This window comes from Anolis carolinensis, chromosome 1, assembly GCF_035594765.1.
Source record: "Anolis carolinensis isolate JA03-04 chromosome 1, rAnoCar3.1.pri, whole genome shotgun sequence".
NCBI lineage: Eukaryota > Metazoa > Chordata > Lepidosauria > Squamata > Dactyloidae > Anolis > Anolis carolinensis.
This window is the reverse complement of record NC_085841.1, coordinates 340568094-340586687: the sequence shown is the minus strand read 5'-3', so window position 1 is coordinate 340586687 and position 18594 is coordinate 340568094. Positions and strand designations below refer to the sequence as shown.

The 18594-nt window shown below is 38.7% G+C and overlaps 1 protein-coding gene across 2 annotated transcripts in view; it reads left to right on the top strand.

Moving 5' to 3' along the window:
• Window positions 1-18594, top strand: part of ccdc88c (coiled-coil domain containing 88C) — a 127332-nt gene that overhangs the window by 90951 nt on the left and 17787 nt on the right. For both annotated transcript variants that reach the window (XM_062968409.1, XM_062968410.1), the window contains exons 14-21: window positions 5864-6001; window positions 7842-8912; window positions 9445-9572; window positions 10915-11056; window positions 11442-11621; window positions 13536-13697; window positions 16011-16288; window positions 18190-18333. In XM_062968409.1, the coding sequence (XP_062824479.1) occupies window positions 5864-6001; window positions 7842-8912; window positions 9445-9572; window positions 10915-11056; window positions 11442-11621; window positions 13536-13697; window positions 16011-16288; window positions 18190-18333 (2243 nt within the window). The remainder of the gene's footprint in view (window positions 1-5863; window positions 6002-7841; window positions 8913-9444; window positions 9573-10914; window positions 11057-11441; window positions 11622-13535; window positions 13698-16010; window positions 16289-18189; window positions 18334-18594) is intronic.

The following is an 18594-nucleotide window of genomic DNA, read 5'->3' as shown; positions in this document are numbered from 1 at the left end:
TTCACATCACCTCACTTCGAGAGCCCAAAGAAAATGGACTGCAAAGAATATGCATTAGAACAACCAAGAAGCTGGTGTGCCTGTGTTAAGGTGAAAAACACAGTGTAAACATCAGGAAGATGAGCAAATTTTACTGCTACTGACTTTATGGTTTACAACTAATAAAATTACAAATAAGCATTTTGGGGCAATATGTATCTTCTAACCAAGAATAAACCAGAGAATGCTTTAATATGGTCACTGCATCTGTCCAGTTGGCTGGTTTCTAGGTTACCTTTTTATTATAGTGATGTTGTAAGTATATGTAACAGGTTGCTCATGCAATGGGCGAAGGATTGGGGGAACTCCAACCCCAAATAGGGAAACAAGTTGTCCAGGAACACCTGGCCTCTCTAAACGAATTCAAGTCCCCAGGGCCAGATCAGCTACATCCAAGAGTATTGAAGGAATTAGCGGAAGTTATTTCAGAACCACTAGCAATTATCTTCGAGAGTTCTTGGAGAACGGGAGAAGTCCCAGCAGATTGGAGGAGGGCGAATGTGGTCCCTATCTTCAAGAAGGGAAAAAAGAACGACCCAAACAATTACCGTCCGGTCAGCCTCACATCGATACCAGGCAAGATTCTGGAAAAGATCATCAAGGAAGTGGTCTGCGAACACTTAGAAACAAATGCGGTCATTGCTAATAGTCAACACGGATTTACCAAAAACAAGTCATGCCAGACTAATCTGATCTCTTTTTTCGATAGAGTTACGAGTTGGGTCGATACAGGGAATGCTGTGGATGTAGCCTACCTGGATTTCAGTAAGGCCTTCGACAAAGTCCCCCACGACCTTCTGGCAAATAAACTAGTAAAATGTGGGCTAGACAAAACTACGGTTAGGTGGATCTGCAATTGGCTAAGCGAACGAACCCAAAGGGTGCTCACCAATGCGTCATCTTCATCATGGAAAGAAGTGACAAGTGGTGTGCCGCAGGGCTCCGTCCTGGGCCCGGTTCTGTTCAACATCTTTATTAACGACTTAGACGAAGGGTTAGAAGGCACGATCATCAAGTTTGCAGACGACACAAAACTGGGAGGGATAGCTAACACTCCAGAAGACAGGAGCAGAATTCAAAATGATCTTGACAGACTAGAGAGATGGGCCGAAACTAACAAAATGAAGTTCAACAGGGACAAATGCAAGATACTTCATTTCGGCAGAAAAAATGGAAATCAAAGATACAGAATGGGGGACGCCTGGCTTGACAGCAGTGTGTGCGAAAAAGACCTTGGAGTCCTCGTGGACAACAAGTTAAACATGAGCCAACAATGTGATGCAGCAGCTAAAAAAGCCAACGGGATTCTGGCCTGCATCAATAGGGGAATAGCGTCTAGATCCAGGGAAGTCCTGCTCCCCCTCTATTCTGCCTTGGTCAGACCACAACTGGAATACTGTGTCCAATTTTGGGCACCACAGTTGAAGGGAGATGTTGACAAGCTGGAAAGCGTCCAGAGGAGGGCGACTAAAATGATTAAGGGTCTGGAGAACAAGCCCTATGAGGAGCGGCTTAAAGAGCTTGGCATGTTTAGCCTGCAGAAGAGAAGGCTGAGAGGAGACATGATAGCCATGTACAAATACGTGAAGGGAAGTCATAGGGAGGAGGGAGCAAGCTTGTTTTCTGCTGCCCTGCAGACTAGGACACGGAACAATGGCTTCAAACTACAGGAAAGGAGATTCCACCTGAACATCAGGAAGAACTTCCTCACTGTGAGGGCTGTTCGACAGTGGAACTCTCTCCCCCGGGCTGTGGTGGAGGCTCCTTCCTTGGAGGCTTTTAAGCAGAGGCTGGATGGCCATCTGTCGGGGGTGCTTTGAATGCGATTTCCTGCTTCTTGGCAGGGGGTTGGACTGGATGGCCCATGAGGTCTCTTCCAACTCTACTATTCTATGATTCTATGATTCTATGAATTCAGTCTGTTTGGAGTGTTTTGTCTTCTTGCTTACTCACTTGTTTGTTCCTGAAGAAAATGAAAACTTGTGTTTGAGGATGGTTTTCTCAAGCAATACATATACAATTATGCGGCTTAAGGGAACCAGAAGTAAATGCATCCGGAAAGTGTGCTGCAGATTTACGAGAGAGTTTAGATACTCGTCGTCGTATCACAACCAAATAAAACCATGGTCTAACCAGAGTAGCCCCTTATATCCACCTCAAGGGAATTGTGGGTTACTTTAGAGTTAGCAAAAATGAATAAAAATAATAAACTAAGTAGTTTGAAAACAAATGCTTCTAGTTTCGTCCTTGAGACTATGTTAGAGAAAGAAAGAGGAAGTGTGCAACATCAAGTCTTATGCAAACTTCCACACATTCCAAGCATTGCCTCTGGATTGAATGGACCTTGTATGAGCCTATGTCTTAAATCTATATAAAATGAAAACATCAGATTGTTGCTATGCCTCATAGACTACAAAATACAATTTGGCATAAGACTCTACTTCATTAAATGTATAATGTGTTAAACAGACACAATATATGTGCAAATAAGTTTAGAACATATTTCCTCCACAGTACAATGTGTATATGTGCTAGAACAGGCATGGGCAAACTTTGGCTCTCCAGGTGTTTGGACGTCAACAATTGTAAATTGTGGGAGTTGTAATCCAAAACACCTGGAGGGCCAAAGTTTGCCCATGCCTGTGCTGGAATGTTTTATTTTTCCTAATAGCTGGGTGCTGTTGTGAATAGGGTAAAATACATATATGAGACTTATAAGAAATGTTAGTGTTCATGCTCACACTAAACAGTACGGTACAAGATAGACCAGTGGTGTCTCCCTTTATGTCATCATTACTCACTTTCATACAAGTAAAACAAAAAATCTTGATTGGTTTCTAGGTTTGATTAACTCACTTACACATTTATAGCTTAGGGGAATTCTGAGGCAAATAATGTGCACCAAATAGACTCTGGTAAAAGTTCCTGATTGTTTTAATTTACTCAATTCCTAATCATATTACTATGTACAGTGCTGGTATAGAGATAAATTGTATTCATTTTTCCTCCCAAACGTATTGAAAAGAAGCTTGCAGATTAAATAGACATTCTCATTTCATTTTTGGTCTCTTGGGAATAGTATTTATTGCCACAAAGGACTGATGTTCAAGCCTCTAGCTAACATCTCCTTGGGGACCTGGGAAGAGTGTTGATGTGAGACTTCTAAATGTTAAGTGCTTTTGTCTCCCTGTTGGATGAATGGAAGCGCTTTGTCTGTCATAGGCTAATATGTGCTTGCAGTATGCTAGCATTCACCCATTTGTTTTTCAGACACAGGCAGATGTTTCCCAGTCGGTCTTGGCAGTGTAGTCGCATTTGAATGTGTGGCCAGTTCATTCAGAAATAAGGGCCAAATTGGACAAGTATTGTAAACTCTCCAGTTAGGTTGTTTTGTACATAATAATTCAAGTAAGCTCACTTGGGCTCTAAGCACTGCTTGGATATCCTTTTGTGTTTTTTTAGGTTAGACGTCACACTGTAAATGCCACACACTTCTTTAGACACAGTATACGCGTACACCATCGTATCCAATTTTGTCCTTTCCATTTTATTTCTGGGCCACCTGATAGTGTATAAACTAAATATTTCTCTGATACACCCATCAGGTATTCTGTAGAGCTTATTCATGATGTATTTTCACGGTTTATGATACAGTATAGTAATCTTGGATAGACTGACGGCATAACTGGCAACATTCACTGAAGTATGTTTTGTTTCTCTAAATTATCATGAAATCAAATTCAGCAGAAAAAGAATGTACAGTAGAGTCTCACTTATCCAAGCTAAACGGGCTGGCAGAAGCTTGGATAAGCGAATATCTTGGATAATAAGGAGGGATTAAGGAAAAGCCTATTAAACATCAAATTCGGTTATGATTTTACAAATTAAGCACCAAAACATCATGTTATACAACAAATTTGACAGAAAAGGTAGTTCAATAAGCAGTAATGTTATGTTGTAATTACTGTATTTACGAATTTAGCACCAAAATATCATGATATATTGAAAACATTGACTACAAAAATGGCTTGGATTATCCAGAGGCTTGGATAAGCGAGGCTTGGATAAGTGAGACTCTACTGTATTTACTTTTCCAAGAAACTAATTCCAGAACTCACGACATTGCATGAAATTTGATTCAGGGCCAACACAGCACAATTAATTTTACTGAATGTGTTGCCATGAGATCTGGTGGAATCTCTTTGCTTAGGGCTGAAGTAGATGCATGAATGAATTACGGTTCTGCAATTAGAAACTGTGGGTAGTTTTTTAAAAGGAAATTTTCAGGCATAGAAGGTCTAATTTGTATTGGGAAGTAAGCATTGAAATGAAGGACTTTAGCTTCAGCTCGTCGCCGACAACCACCCCAGTCTCATTCTAGGCTGTTGGAAGGAGGGGAAAATACTATTAAAGTAAAGATGAGATTTTTCGTACAAATAAAATATCACAGAGGCTCCAGTCAAGACTGGATTCGCAGCAGGGGCTAAAGCTACCCCATTTTCTAGCACTTCAGTCTCTATTTAGATATGGTTCCCTACATCTGCTAATTGTATGAATGAATGGCATCTAATTTGGATTCTGTGTCAGGCTAAGATAATTATGAATATTCATTAGTCATAGAATCATAGAATCATAGAGTTGGAAGAGACCTCATGGGCCATCCTGTCCAACTCTCTGCCAAGAAGCAGGAAATTGCATTCAAAGCACCCCTGACAGATGGCCATCCAGCCTCTGCTTAAAGGAGCAGAAAGTGAAGGAGCCTCCACCACACTCTGGGGCAGAGAGTTCCACTGCTGAACAGCTCTCGTAGTTAGGAAGTTCTTCTTAATGTTCAGGTGGAATCTCCTTTCCTGTACTTTGAAGCCATTGTTCTGCGTCTTAGTTTCCAGGGCAGCAGAAAACAAGCTTGCTCCCTTCTCCCTATGACTCCCCTTTCCATATTCATACATGACCATCATGTCTATTCTCAGTCTTCTCTTCTGCAGGCTCAACATGCCCAGTTCTTTAAGCCGCTCCTCATAGGGCTTGTTCTCCAGACCCTTGATCATTTTAGTTGCCCTCCTCTGGACACATTACAGCTTGTCAACATCTCCCTTCAATTGTAGTGCCCAGAATTGGACGCAGTATTCCAGGTGTGGTCTGACCAAGGCAGAATAGAGGGGCAGCATAACTTCCCTGGATCTAGATGCTATACCCCTATTGATGCAGGCCAAAATCCCATTGGCTTTTTTAGCTGCCGCATCACATTGTTGGCCCATGTTTAACTTGTTGTCCACAAGGATTCCAAAATATAGATAAATCATATCAATAATCACAACGAATTGAAATCTATTTTCAAAGTCAGTGTCATGCTGAATTCCAGTTACTGAATTGAAAACAGCAGTTTCCTTTTACCTTCATGAAACTAAACTAAAATATTGTGGGAATAGTGCCGCAAGGGCTTTTGAGTTCTCTCGAACAATTTGGCCAGCATGATGGTACAATCAGGGGATTGGTTCCTGGTGTATTGCCCACAGCACATGTCTCTTTAGCTGCAAAGATGTCAAATGCAGGCTCAGCAAAGATCAGGTTACAAAATATTAGGATTCATTGTTGGTGGTTTGTCTCCACTCATCACTGGCCTGATAGCTGGGTGAGATTCAAGCCGCTGGCTATTGTTTATTACAAAGCATGCAAGCACAATTCTGTCATGTTATATTGCTTTGGCAGATGTATTGGTGAATGGGTAATTTTAAAAGTATCTTTTCTCACTATTTCCTTTATATGTGATCACTATTTGTTTAGATATGTACGTAATGCATTGTGATAATTTTTTTCCATGCAGATTGAGAAATTGCAGAACCAGATTGAAAAAGAGAGACAAAGTAACCAAGACTTGGAGACTTTAAGCGAGGAACTCCTAAAAGAGAAGGAGGAGCTTCAGGGCATGATGGAGACCTTGAAGGCAGACAAAGAAAGACAGGTGAAGAGAGTGAAAGTCTTTACAGATGTAATCCCAGAAGTGTATTTGGTCAGTTGTGCAGAAAACACAATAAATGGGAAGGGACATGGGAAACTATTCCCGCTGAAAAATAAATTCAAGAATTTAGCAGGAATGCACATGTAGCATCCCATCCCGTTAATCATTACCCACATAGATCATTTATGGACACTCGTTTCCCCACCTTCAGGAACCCAATGGGAATCTGTGGGGATCAGTTTCTCAGTTTAATGCTGTGTCAGACCATTAGTCCATTACTTCAGTTCTTCCTGCACCAATTGGCAGCTGATCTCCTAGTTTCAGTAACAACTTTTTCTCTTTCTAGCTAGAGACGCTAGAAATTGAACTTGAGATTTGCTTGCTAGATGTCAAACATGTGCTCTACGATAGGGTTAAGGATAATTTCAAAAGTGTAAATGTTCCAACTCAATAGGAACCATTTACCTATTGTTAATCTTGAATCTGAAGCATTGATATCATGATCTTGCCAGAATGAAGGAAGAGTCCTGACTAAAAACTAGGAGAGCAACTTTAAAAGTGATTTAACCAATAGGATTTTATGCAATTTTAATGAAATAACATTTCCCTGAAATAGTTTGTAATTGTTTTACTATATGACAGTCCTGTGCCAGCTAATGGGCATGCTGGCTGGACATTTCCGGAAGTTGTAATACAAAGTAATTTTTCAGACTCTGTACAGTAATTCTTTGTGATATGATAAAACCAAAATTCTAAATACACTGAAATAAACAACTCCAATGACATGTTTTGGTCATGGATATTGGCCAAAATAAGAAGCAAGCATTTTTCAGATTTTATTTTATCAACATGATGTGGAAATTGCATCTCAAACAGAAATTTGTCTCAGTGTGGGGAGCCATCTACTGGTTTAATCAGATCACATCCTTTTCCCCAGCTTTAATCCTGGGTTGAGAGCATGTCCTGAAACCAGTTAGTGACTGGCACTAACAGCTCTGTAACACTTCAGGCCTAAGTGTTTGTTCTAGAGAAATCGTCTCATGAAGGCATAGGTTAGCAATGTGATCTGTCTGTTAATTGTTTGAGACCAAACATAATGGACTACCAAAGTCAAAGGCCCAAGGACACTTGCATTTATTTGAAGTATATCTTGCTATAATGGAACTTAACATGTCCTAAATTTTATTTTACTGCGTTTGCTATTTCATTAGAAACATGCGTCTTTTTTATAGTTATTGTGGAAGGAGACAATCACTACTTGCAACATCCCTCACCACTTAAAGACCCACCTTCCTCCTGCATCCGCCCTCCCCAATATGGCAATGTATTGCCTGGAAGAGAGCAGAGAGCACCAGAGAAGCTTCTGGTTATGTCCCTATAGCCCAGTGGTTCTCAACCTGTGGGTCCCCAGATGTTTTCGCCTTCAACTCTCAGAAATCCTAACAGCTGGTAAACTGGCTGGGATTTCTGGGAATTGTAGGCCAAAACACCTGAAGACCCACAGGTTGAGAACCTCTGCTATAGCCAGACACAGAAAGACAAAGGCACTCTCTAGAACTTTCTGGGGCCTTCGTAGGTCTTGAAGGAGGTGTCATTCTATCCGTAATTACAGAGACATAGCCAGATGGTTCTCCAATACTCATTGGCCACTAAATGGCTGTAGAAGGAAGGTGAAGTGGGGAGATAAGTCCTGCAGAAGGGGGGAAAGGAGACATGGTGCAGTTGTGTTTTGAAGTCGGTGTACTTTCCCAATGGAGTTCCTTGGCCATTGCATGGAGACTGCTGAAATACATGGAAATTCATTATATTTAATAGGCTGCCTTATTTTTTTTTCCAATTGCAGATACAAGATCTAGAAAAAGAAACTGATCATCTAAATCAAGTGGTTTTATCTCTGAGGCAGAGGTCTCAAGTCAGTAGTGAGGCAAGAGTAAAAGACATTGAAATGGAAAACAAAGTCCTCCATGAAACAGTTACAGAGACTAGCAGTAAACTCAGCAAGCTGGAATTTGAGAAGAAGCGACTACAGAAGGACTTTGAGCAAGTGAAGGAAAAAGTAGAGAGAGTTGAAGAAATGGATAAAGAGCTTCATCGGTTGGAGCGAGAGAACGAGCAACTCACCAAAAAAGTTGCAGCCATGAAAATTACTGCAGAGAAAGCAGAGGTTCTGGAACAAGAAAATGGTGATTTGGAAGTAGAGAACAGAAAGTTGAAAAAATCTTTAGATACCTTACACAATGTTTCTATCCGACTGGAAACCTTAGAAAAGGACAACAAGAAGCTAGATGAAGAGAACCTGGAACTTAGGCGAATGGTAGAGACAATGAAGTTTACTAGTGCAAAAATGGCCCAGATAGAAGCAGAAAATAAAGAGCTGGAAAGGGAAAAGGAAGAGCTTCAGAAAAATGTAGAGATGTTAAAAGTTTTGATCAAGAAATCAGAAAGGTTGGAGTTGAGTTACCAGAGCGTGAATGCTGAGAACCAAAGGCTCCAACAGATTCTAGAGAACAATGGCAAGAAAATCCAGCAGTTGGAGAAAGAGCTCCAAGGTGTTGAGAATGAAAATCAAACCCTTCAGAAAAATTTAGAGGAGCTCAGGATTTCAAATAAGAGGATGGAATGGCTGGAAAAGGAGAAGAAACTGTTGGAGCAAGAAGTGTCCCAGTTAGATAAAGACAAGAAAATTCTGGAGCGAGAGGCAAAAAGGCTTTGGCAGCAGGTGGAGCTGAAAGATGCAAACTTGGATGATAATACTGTCAAATTGACAGCAATGGAGAAGGAAAACAGAATACTAGAGAGAGAACTCTCTAGGTTCAAAGACTCATCAAATAAGATGAAAGAATTTGAAAAGGACAATAAGGATCTTCTAAAGCAAGTTACCATTGATAAGAGAACACTATCAACATTGAGAGAGGTGAATAAAGTCATGATAGTAGGTTTGCATGAAGAGTACTGCTCTTTAGCAGTCATGAGTGTTCATTTCAGTAATACACACACACACCATCAGTGACCAGTATTCATGAATTCATAGAGTTGTATGAAAGCCAGTTTCTAAGTACCTACCTTCCTGATTTCTTATCCATAGAAATGGGAGTCATAGGTCCTTGGCTAATTGTAGATTCAGGTACACGGAACAGCAGAGCCATAAATACCCTGCAAAGATAATATTTGTATATTAAAGCCATTTGAATTATTCTATTTAACTTTATTAAACCAAGATACACACAAATCTTTAGCTGAATAAGTCACCTGTGTTTGTCTTACGTGAACATTATATGTATGGTATAATAGGTTTTTCTCCATAGCAACAATATTATTGTATGTATGGGTGATAATGCATGAACAGATGTTTAGCCCCCCTCCCATCTGTTGTTGCTCCAATGAAAAGTATTTTATATTATTTTTCCATATTGTTTAAAATGACCAAAATTATTCCTTGTGTCTAGGATTTGGTTTTTGAGAAATTAAAGAGCCAGAGGTTGTCTAATGAAATGGACAAGCTTGAACAAGAACTAGAGAAGATTGGATTGAACAAGGAGCTACTTCTACAGGATGATAACACCAGCAATGACAAGTGAGAAGATACCTAATTTCTGATGAGGACGTGGAAGGATTTCTTGCACCTTTTATTTTACTCTCCATTGACTTCTCTAGATATTTTGTCAAAAGTTGGTTTAGATAAATACTTCTCTAAGATTATGTATGTTTTCTTGTGCTAGAGAAGTTGAATTTCTATCTGTTTCTTTGCAAAACTTATGTAGGTAGAAAAAAGTCATTTCTCAGAAGCAGAGATACTGAGGGTGAGACAAACTATACAAAATTGGAAACAGCCATGTTGACATTTTATAATTGGACACTGAAATAACTAAATCAACTAAATTGGAGGGATTTTTTCAAAAATAAAAAGCTTGATAAAAGTTTTTGCAACACATAGTTGTTCATAGATTTTTTCAATGATTATGCAAATTATCTGAAACTTCTTGACAGCCATGTCTACCTATGCCAGCCATAGGAAATTCAAAGTGAAGTTGTGGCTTCACTGGAACTAGTAGGAACCTTTCCTTTAATATATTCCTTTAGTTCAGGGTTGTACTTAAACATAGATTGATAAGGGGTTATATGGAATTATGAAATCCAAAATACTTCAAAATATGAAATTGCCCACATAGGTTGATGAGATAGTGACACCTTTGTTTTCTGATGATTCAGTGTATGCAAAAATTAGTTTCATGCACAAATTTGTAAAAGATACTGTATAAAAATATCTTCAGGCTATATTTATGTGTTTTAGGCGTAAATTAATTTCATGTTCAGACTTGGGTCCCATCTCCACTATGTATGTATATACAAATACTGTACAAGTATTTAAATCTGAAAAAAGTCTGAAATCTTTCTGGTCCCACTTCTGGTCCCAACCCTTGTTATTATTCTGTTATTATTCTGTCATGTAACATATTCTTAGCCATGCCACTTACTATTGAAACCATTTTAGCATCCTTTTTGAAACATTACAGAATAATGCAATGATTTATATGCATAATGATCTCCTCCCTCTTAGCTTTCTTCATAGAACAGTTCAGCCTTTCAGTAGCAGTATCTATCACATGGAGAAAGGATCAAACATAGATAATAACTGCTGTCAAAACTGACAAGCTGTCTGTGTAGCACCATTGATCTATTAATGGTTGATGCCAATGTCTTTTTTTCCTTGACATTCCCTCCAGCGCAGTAGCATATGGAGGTACTTTCCGCACTAATTTGATGTTGCCAAACCTACCAGCATATATTTGCAAATGAGAAAATAGAAAATGAATAGATGACTAATATTTTGTGATTTATTCTGCAGCATTTTTAAGAAATGCCTTAATTTTGTTTACATTTCCCTTGGGTGACATGTTGTTATTATAATTCCACAGGAAATACCAGATTTTGGAAAGCAAAACTGGATCTGCTCTAAAGACAGCACTAACTTACAAAGAAGAGAAAATTGTTTTATTGGAGGCTCAACTGCAAGACTTCACTAACTTAAATCAGCACCTACAGAGTGAATTAAATATGGTAAGGAGGAAACCAGCAGAGGATTTGGTTGAGAAGTGACTGGGAGAGAGAACAATATTCAGTGTCTCTTTTGGCTTTGACCCTACCTCTGCTGAAAGGCAGCTCTAGATGGATGGCAAAGGACATTTTATTTCTAATTCTCTTGTTGGATATAGGTCACATTTCACTGAATTTACTGTTCCTAGAGAGATCATACTCAGTGACACATCTCTTATAATAATGACAACATGGATTTAATAGAAAAGTCTCCCTATCTCAACTTTAACTCATTTTGATCACATCTCATGGTATCTGTTGAATGAAAACTATGGGTTTTGTTTCAGGCCAATGTGGTTCTGTCAATAGTACAGTTGCATATTTTATAAGCCATTATCTATATTTACAGATGAGGAAGGACTTTGAAAGTCTGAAGCAGAAGCAAGCAGATGGAATGCAGAATTCATTGAAACAGCCCTCTGGAAACATTTCTGGTCCTCAGGCAAAGGAGAAGTGGGAAAGGGGTCACAAAGAAGCAACGATGGAGCTTCTGAAAGTGAAAGACAGAGCTATAGAGCTGGAAAGGAATGTAAGTTTCGTAATTTCAATAACTGGATTAATGTATTTGACTTGTGCCCATACTAAGTAATGAATCGACTTGTTAGGTTGTCTATGTTTCTGTCTGCCCATCTAGTCCATGTACCTTTTGGCTCTGAAAATGTGCCATACTTTGGAAACTCACAGACCCATATAAACATCAAGTTGGCTTTGGAGCACTAGAAATTCCTTCTCCTCCGCTTGCTCCATCCAGAGGGTTTCCCCAATCTTTGGAATACATTTTTGGGGTGAGAAGAGGTGACTGCCTTATCCTGATTATGGGGATAAAAGTGGCTCCATTTGTGATTATCTCACGTTGGATTCAGGTCATACATTCTTAGAGTTTCTCTTTCCAGGGTGAAGCATCTCCTAGGGCTGTGTATTTTCTTTATTGCCTTCATAGCATCTGTCATTTTTCTGCAATGCCACCCCTTCTTCCCATGCTAAGAAAAGCTAACTGCCTAACTCGTTATTTAGGCCATTGGGTTTTGATCTTATTCTTTTCTCAAGAAAAGCATCCTTATATCGATTGATTTGTCAGTGTGTGCATTTAAAGAGAGTGATAGAGTACAGCACATTTTGTGGCTCAAACATAGAGCCATGGGACATCACTACCATTCTCCCTGGTATCAGAAAATGTTACAGAGCTCAACAAAGCTACTTTTTGGATGTCTTTTCAAATAATTTCTTTACTGGTTTGTAAATTCTGGCTGTGTTGTAGTCCAAACAAATACAACTCCCAACCATTGAAGAATTCCAGAGAAGCTTCCAATGGATCCTAAGTTTGTCCAGTGATTTGGTGGCATGAGAGCGAGCTGTCATTTCCTTTACATGTAATAATAATAATAATAATAATAATAATAATAATAATAATAATAATAATTTATTTGTATTCCACCCAATCTTCCCAAGGGGACTCAGGACGGATTCCAACATACACAAACACAAATGCAACAATCAATGCCTAGAAACAACCATAACATAGATAAAGGGAAAGCCTTCCCCTTCCAGCTCTGAGGGGTGGTGCTCATCTCCATTTCTAAGCCGAAGAGCTTGCGTTGTCCATAGACACCTCCTAGATCATGTGGCCAACATGATTGCATGGAGTGCCGTTACCTTCCCGCCAAGGCATTACCTATTTATCTACTCACATTTGCATGTTTTCGAACTGCTAGATTGGCAGAAACTGGGGCTATCAGTGAGAGCTCACCCCATCCTGCGGATTTGAACCTCCAACCTTTGGGTCAGCAAGTTTAGCAACTCAACGGTTTAACCCGTTGTGCCATCGCAGCCCCGTTGTAACTGCTTTTAACTAATAGCTTTAATGTTCCTTATATTTTCTAAGTATTGTCCAGATATTGAAAGGTATCAGGCTCATAAACACAATTTAACCAAGGAAAAAGGGGTGGCTAGGGAGGATGAAAGCAAACATTGGCGCTCTTGTTCCTTAACTGTGTTGAATAGGGGCAGATTGGTCTTTCTTTTGCCATAAGAATTGTCCTGGGAAGTAAATGGGAGATGCAGTTTCTCACTGGGTTTGGACCCAGGATAGACAGTTCTTCCCACCTGCTTTCCAGTCTTTGGAAAATTGGGAGTTGGTTCTCAGTTTTTCCAGCAGGGAAGAAGGAAATGAACTCCTTCCAGCTGCTCTTTCCTTGGCCACCAGCTTGGCCTTCACCTCACCATGACCCTCTTTCTTGGGGACAGGCAATGCAGTTTCATATTCGGCCTTTGTGCCCTAGCACCACATACCAGTTTGAGATCCATAATTTAGAAAACAACGCATGCACTGTTAGCACAAGATATCTGAGAGCGCATCAAACTTTATTTGCATCCTGGTTGATATAAGGATACGTATCAATGTAATTTTCTTTCTCTCTCTTTTTCTAATGTGATTCTCTCTCAGAATGCAGCTTTGCATGCGGAAAAGCAGCTTATCAAGGAACAGCTAAGGCATTTGGAAACTCAGAACGCCTCCTTCAACAATCAGATCTTGACACTACAGAAGCAAAATGCATTTCTTCAAGAGCACAACACTGCAATGCAAACACAAACAGCCAAGCTTCAGGTCAGGAAAATGTCTAGGCACCTCAAATGGAAACTGTGTTGGGAGATTAGAGAAGATGCAAAATAACAATTTTCTTGTATTGAGCTCACAATTTGAGTGATACAGTAGAGTCTCACTTATCCAACATTCTGGATTATCCAACGCATTTTTGTAGTCAATGTTTTCAATATATCGTGATAATTTGGTGCTAAATTCGTAAATAGAGTAATTACTACACAGCATTACTGCGTATTGAACTACTTTTTCTGTCAAATTTGTTGTATAACATGATGTTTTGATGCTTAATTTGTAAAATCATAACCTAATTTGATGTTTAATAGGCTTTTCCTTAATCTCTCCTTATTATCAAACATATTCACTTATCCAACGTTCTGCTGGCCCGTTTATGTTGGATAAGTGAGACTCTACTGTAATTGGATTAAAAGAAAGATAGCCATCATAATAAAATTGTGAAATAAACTTTTCTTATCAAATGGTTGGCTTTTATGTACTACTCATGTCTTGGGTATAGTTGAAAAGTAAGGTAAACCATGTTTGAAAAAAACTAAATCTAGCAAGAATGCAATTAAAATATTAGTCATCTTTTTGACTACCAAGACCACATATCAATCTGTTCAAATCACAAAGTGGCTAAAGAAATACAATGAGGTTTTTAAATATTGTACCATTTAATAATAGCTGTTCATCTGACAATGAAGCTTACACTGCAATTTGATGTGCATTGCATTGTATGTGGACTCCTGCATTTTAGGAAGAGAAAAAGGCTATAGATATCATTGGAATGAAATCTTTAGTTCAACCTTTTTCAATGGAAAAAATACATATGCCCCCCCTTCGTTTAACTCACACAGTTACTGTAGCCTGCAGCAACAGAGAAAAAGAATGAGCCCGCAAGCACTGCCTCAATAGCACCATGGAGATATGTTAATTAGTTGGCTCAGTTCAACCATATAGTGGAAGATCTGATGCTGAGAAGAAAGAATGGGCCTGGGATTAGGAGATGTGCTATTCTTTCCATTAGCAAAAGAGCTAATTGTTTGAATTATTCTCACAAATGTTCAAGATATTGGAATTTTACACACTTGATTGGACTCCACATTGCTCTGTGGCTAGAAAGCATCTCTATTCCAATTCAATTTCCAAACTAGACATGCGTACACTAGGTGGGGTCCATGTCTGCCACTAAATAAATCTATCTAATCAGCTATGCCACACTCTATTCTATTAATTACCCATCTCACATCTGACATAGAAACTGGGCTGTGGATTAAATCTTCAAGCAGAGAAGTCTGGGAAAGGAAGGTGGAGAAGGAAAGTGTGGTCGATCCCTTTCCCTGCTCCCTTTAATGGTTAACATACCCCACTTTATAGCTAAAACAAAAAGTGTGTGTTTTAGTCAGAGCTTGTAAAAATTACTTTGGTGGGGCTACAATTTGCAGAATCCCCTCCATCCAGCATGCAGTTGAAAAAACAGCCTCCAGGCTATAATTTGTTTTCAGATTAATACATATCGTATATACTCGAGTATAAGCCAACCCGAATATAAGCCAAGGCACCTAATTTTACAACAAAAAAACTGGGAAAACATTGACTCCAGTATAAGCCGAGGGTGGTAAATTTCAGAAATAAAAATAGATACCAATAAAATTACATTAATTGAGGTATCAGTAGGTTAAATGTTTTTGAATACTTACATAAAGCCCAAATTTAAGATAAGACGGTCCATCAAATCATTATTCTCATCTTCTTCAATGTAAATGTGCTTATGTATCATTTTAATAATAATAAAGTAAAATAATACATGTAATAATAATAATAATAAATACAGGAAAGTAATACATTTAATAATAGAGTGAAATAATAAATGTAATAATAATAATAATAATAATAATAATAATAACAATAGAGTAAAATAAATGTAATAGTAGCAACAATAATAGAGAAAAATAATAAATATAATAATACCAATAATAATAGAGAAAAATAATAAATGTACCATATATTCTCGAGTATAAGCTGACCTAAATATAAGCCAACCAGGACCCTCACCCGAGTATAAGCTGAGGGGGGCTTTTTCAGTCTTAAAAAAAGGGCTGAAAAACTAGGCTTATACTCGAGTATATACAGTATCTAGTTTGTCCCCACGTATACTAATAGACTGTGTTTTATTTTATGGAAATGAATAACAACAACTACTAGCAGTATTAATCTGAAATATAGAATACAATCATATTTATCGATGGGGTTTATAGCATTCGCTTCACTTTGTATCTGTGGACTAATATAGCCTTCTGATTCTTTGTGAAACTTTAGGTGGAGAATTCTACCTTAAATTCTCAGAGTGCCTCCTTGATGGCCCAGAACACTCTGCTCCAGAACCAGCAGCTGGCCAAAGAGAATGAATTTGAACATCTACTGAAGCAAAAAGAGCAGCTTAAATCGGAGTACGAATCCCTACTTCAAGACCATGAACATCTGGCTTCATTGCATGAGCGGCAGTCGACAGAATATGAGATGCTGATAAAGCAGCATAGCTGCCTGAAAACATTGCATAAAAATCTTGACCAGGAGCACAAAGATCTGGGAGAACGGTAAGGGATTCCTCCACACAAGGTCTTGAAACTTGGTAATTTGTTAATTATAGGATATGAATCCCTGCAATAAAATAAATATGGGGCACAGAAGATCATCCTTTTGTTCAACCCATAAACAGAAGGTACTGGCCCAGAAGAACCATTTTTCTCCCTCCTTCCAAAATATAGCATATTTTAGCTGGTGTTTCAGGGATCACCTGGACACTTAGAGGAGTTTTTTTCCAAACTCTGGTGTTCCAGATATAGTAGAGTCTCACTTAGCCAAGCTAAACAGGCCGACAGAACCTTGGATAAGCGAATATCTTGGATAATAAGGAGGGATTAAGGAAAAGCCTATTAAACATCAAATTAGGTTATGATTTTACAAATTAAGCACCAAAACATCATGTTATACAACAAATTTGACAGAAAACGTAGTTCAATAGGCAGTAATGTTATGTTGTAATTACTGTATTTACGAATTTAGCACCAAAATATCATGATATATTGAAAACATTGACTACAAAAATGCCTTGGATAATCCAGAACCTTGGATAAGCGAGTCTTGGATAAGTGAGACTCTACTGTATGTTGGATTTCAGCTCCTAAAATTCCTTATAATTGGCCAAAACAGTTGAGTCTTCCAGAAGTTGAAGTCCAAGGCGTTGGAACACCTGGATGACTAGAATTTGGGAATCATGGCGCAGAGAAAAGCTGTTGATTACTATATAAACCATCCTGATTTAAGGCAGATGTATTGACAAGACTATGGAACAATAATAAAACTCTTTTAAATTACATTATGTAACCCCTGGTGGTGCAATGGGTTAAACCCTTGTGCCGGTAGACTGCTGACTTGAAGGTTGGGTTGCTGAACTGAAGGTTCGAATCCAATCTGGGGAGAGTGCGGATGAGCTTCCTCTGTCAGCTCCAGCTCCATGTGGGGACATGAGAGAAGCCTCCCACAAGGATGGTAAAACATCAAACAACCAAGCGTCCCTAGGCAACATCCTTGCAGATGGCCAATTCTCTCACACCAGAAGCGACTTGCAGTTTCTCAAATCAGTCCTGACACACACAAAAAAAATAAAATTTAAAAAAGTTTCTGATTTGAAAGTGTTATTTCCTATTTAGTTGTGTGGTACTTACTTTGAAAAGTTATTGTTATACTTCAAAAACTTTGTTTTTGTGGCTTTCACAAACTTTTTTGATTTGGTTGAGACTCTGTGAGATATTCATTGGAAAACTATGGCAAAATGTGCTGTAGGATGTCCTACAAAACCAATGTTTTTGCAGTTTAGTAAACTTTTCCCATATTTTTATGATAGAATCAATTAGAAAATGACATTTATAACCTAGGAACAAAAATTGTGTTACATAGTGTTATCATCTCCACAATAATATCCTGAGTAATTTCAGAGAACAGTGTAAAGAGATGGTTCAACGTATTCTCTAAAAACTTAGATTGGAAGTCAATCATAACTTTAAAGAAGAAGTAACAAGTTCTGGAGGTTGAAGAGGCATATTGAAATGCTTTAAAAATAAATATATGTTTATGTGTGCAGGAACAAAAAGGCCAGCCCCCCACCCCATTGAACAGGCCCCTACTTACCCTGTGATGGCCTAGGAAGGTCAAACAACCTTCAAGACTCTCCCCAATAGACATAGTTCTAGTGAAAATAAATTGTAAAAATAATTGTCTGGGTGCTGGGATCTCTTGGGTGAAATTTCTGCATGTGACTTGCACTTTGCTCATACTCCAAAGATGAAGGAATTCATATGAGCTTTCCGAGGGGCGAATAAACTATGTGCTTAAACATCCTTAGTTTTGGCTGGGTTTTATTCCATTCATGTGATCCAAAATCATGATAGTATGTTTTTATAGCAACATAGCATGCATTCTCATTCCTTAATTTCAGATATAATAGTTTGGTGCAACACAAAGCCAAACTAGAAGAGCTGGAGATGGATTTAAAAGCAGAAAAAGATGTTCTTCAGCAGGAGAAGAGAGCAAGCAGTATAGTGATAGCAGAGAACCAGAAGCTGAGAGAAGAAGTAGAAAGGTACCTATCTTTGGAAATGATCACACACACACCCTTTGTGACGCTGAGGTTGATGCTGTGATTCCAACATTTCCCAAAGTTGTTAACCATCCTTTGTATGAGGGATGGCCAACTGAGGAGAAGAAAGGACACATTTCTCCACTGCCCCCCATCCAGGGGACTACAGACCTGTTTTAAAAAATTGCCCTCCAAAACATCCTAAATGGTCTTTAATCCCTGAAGTTCCCCAATTACTTAAAAAAACCTGTCGGTGATGCTCCC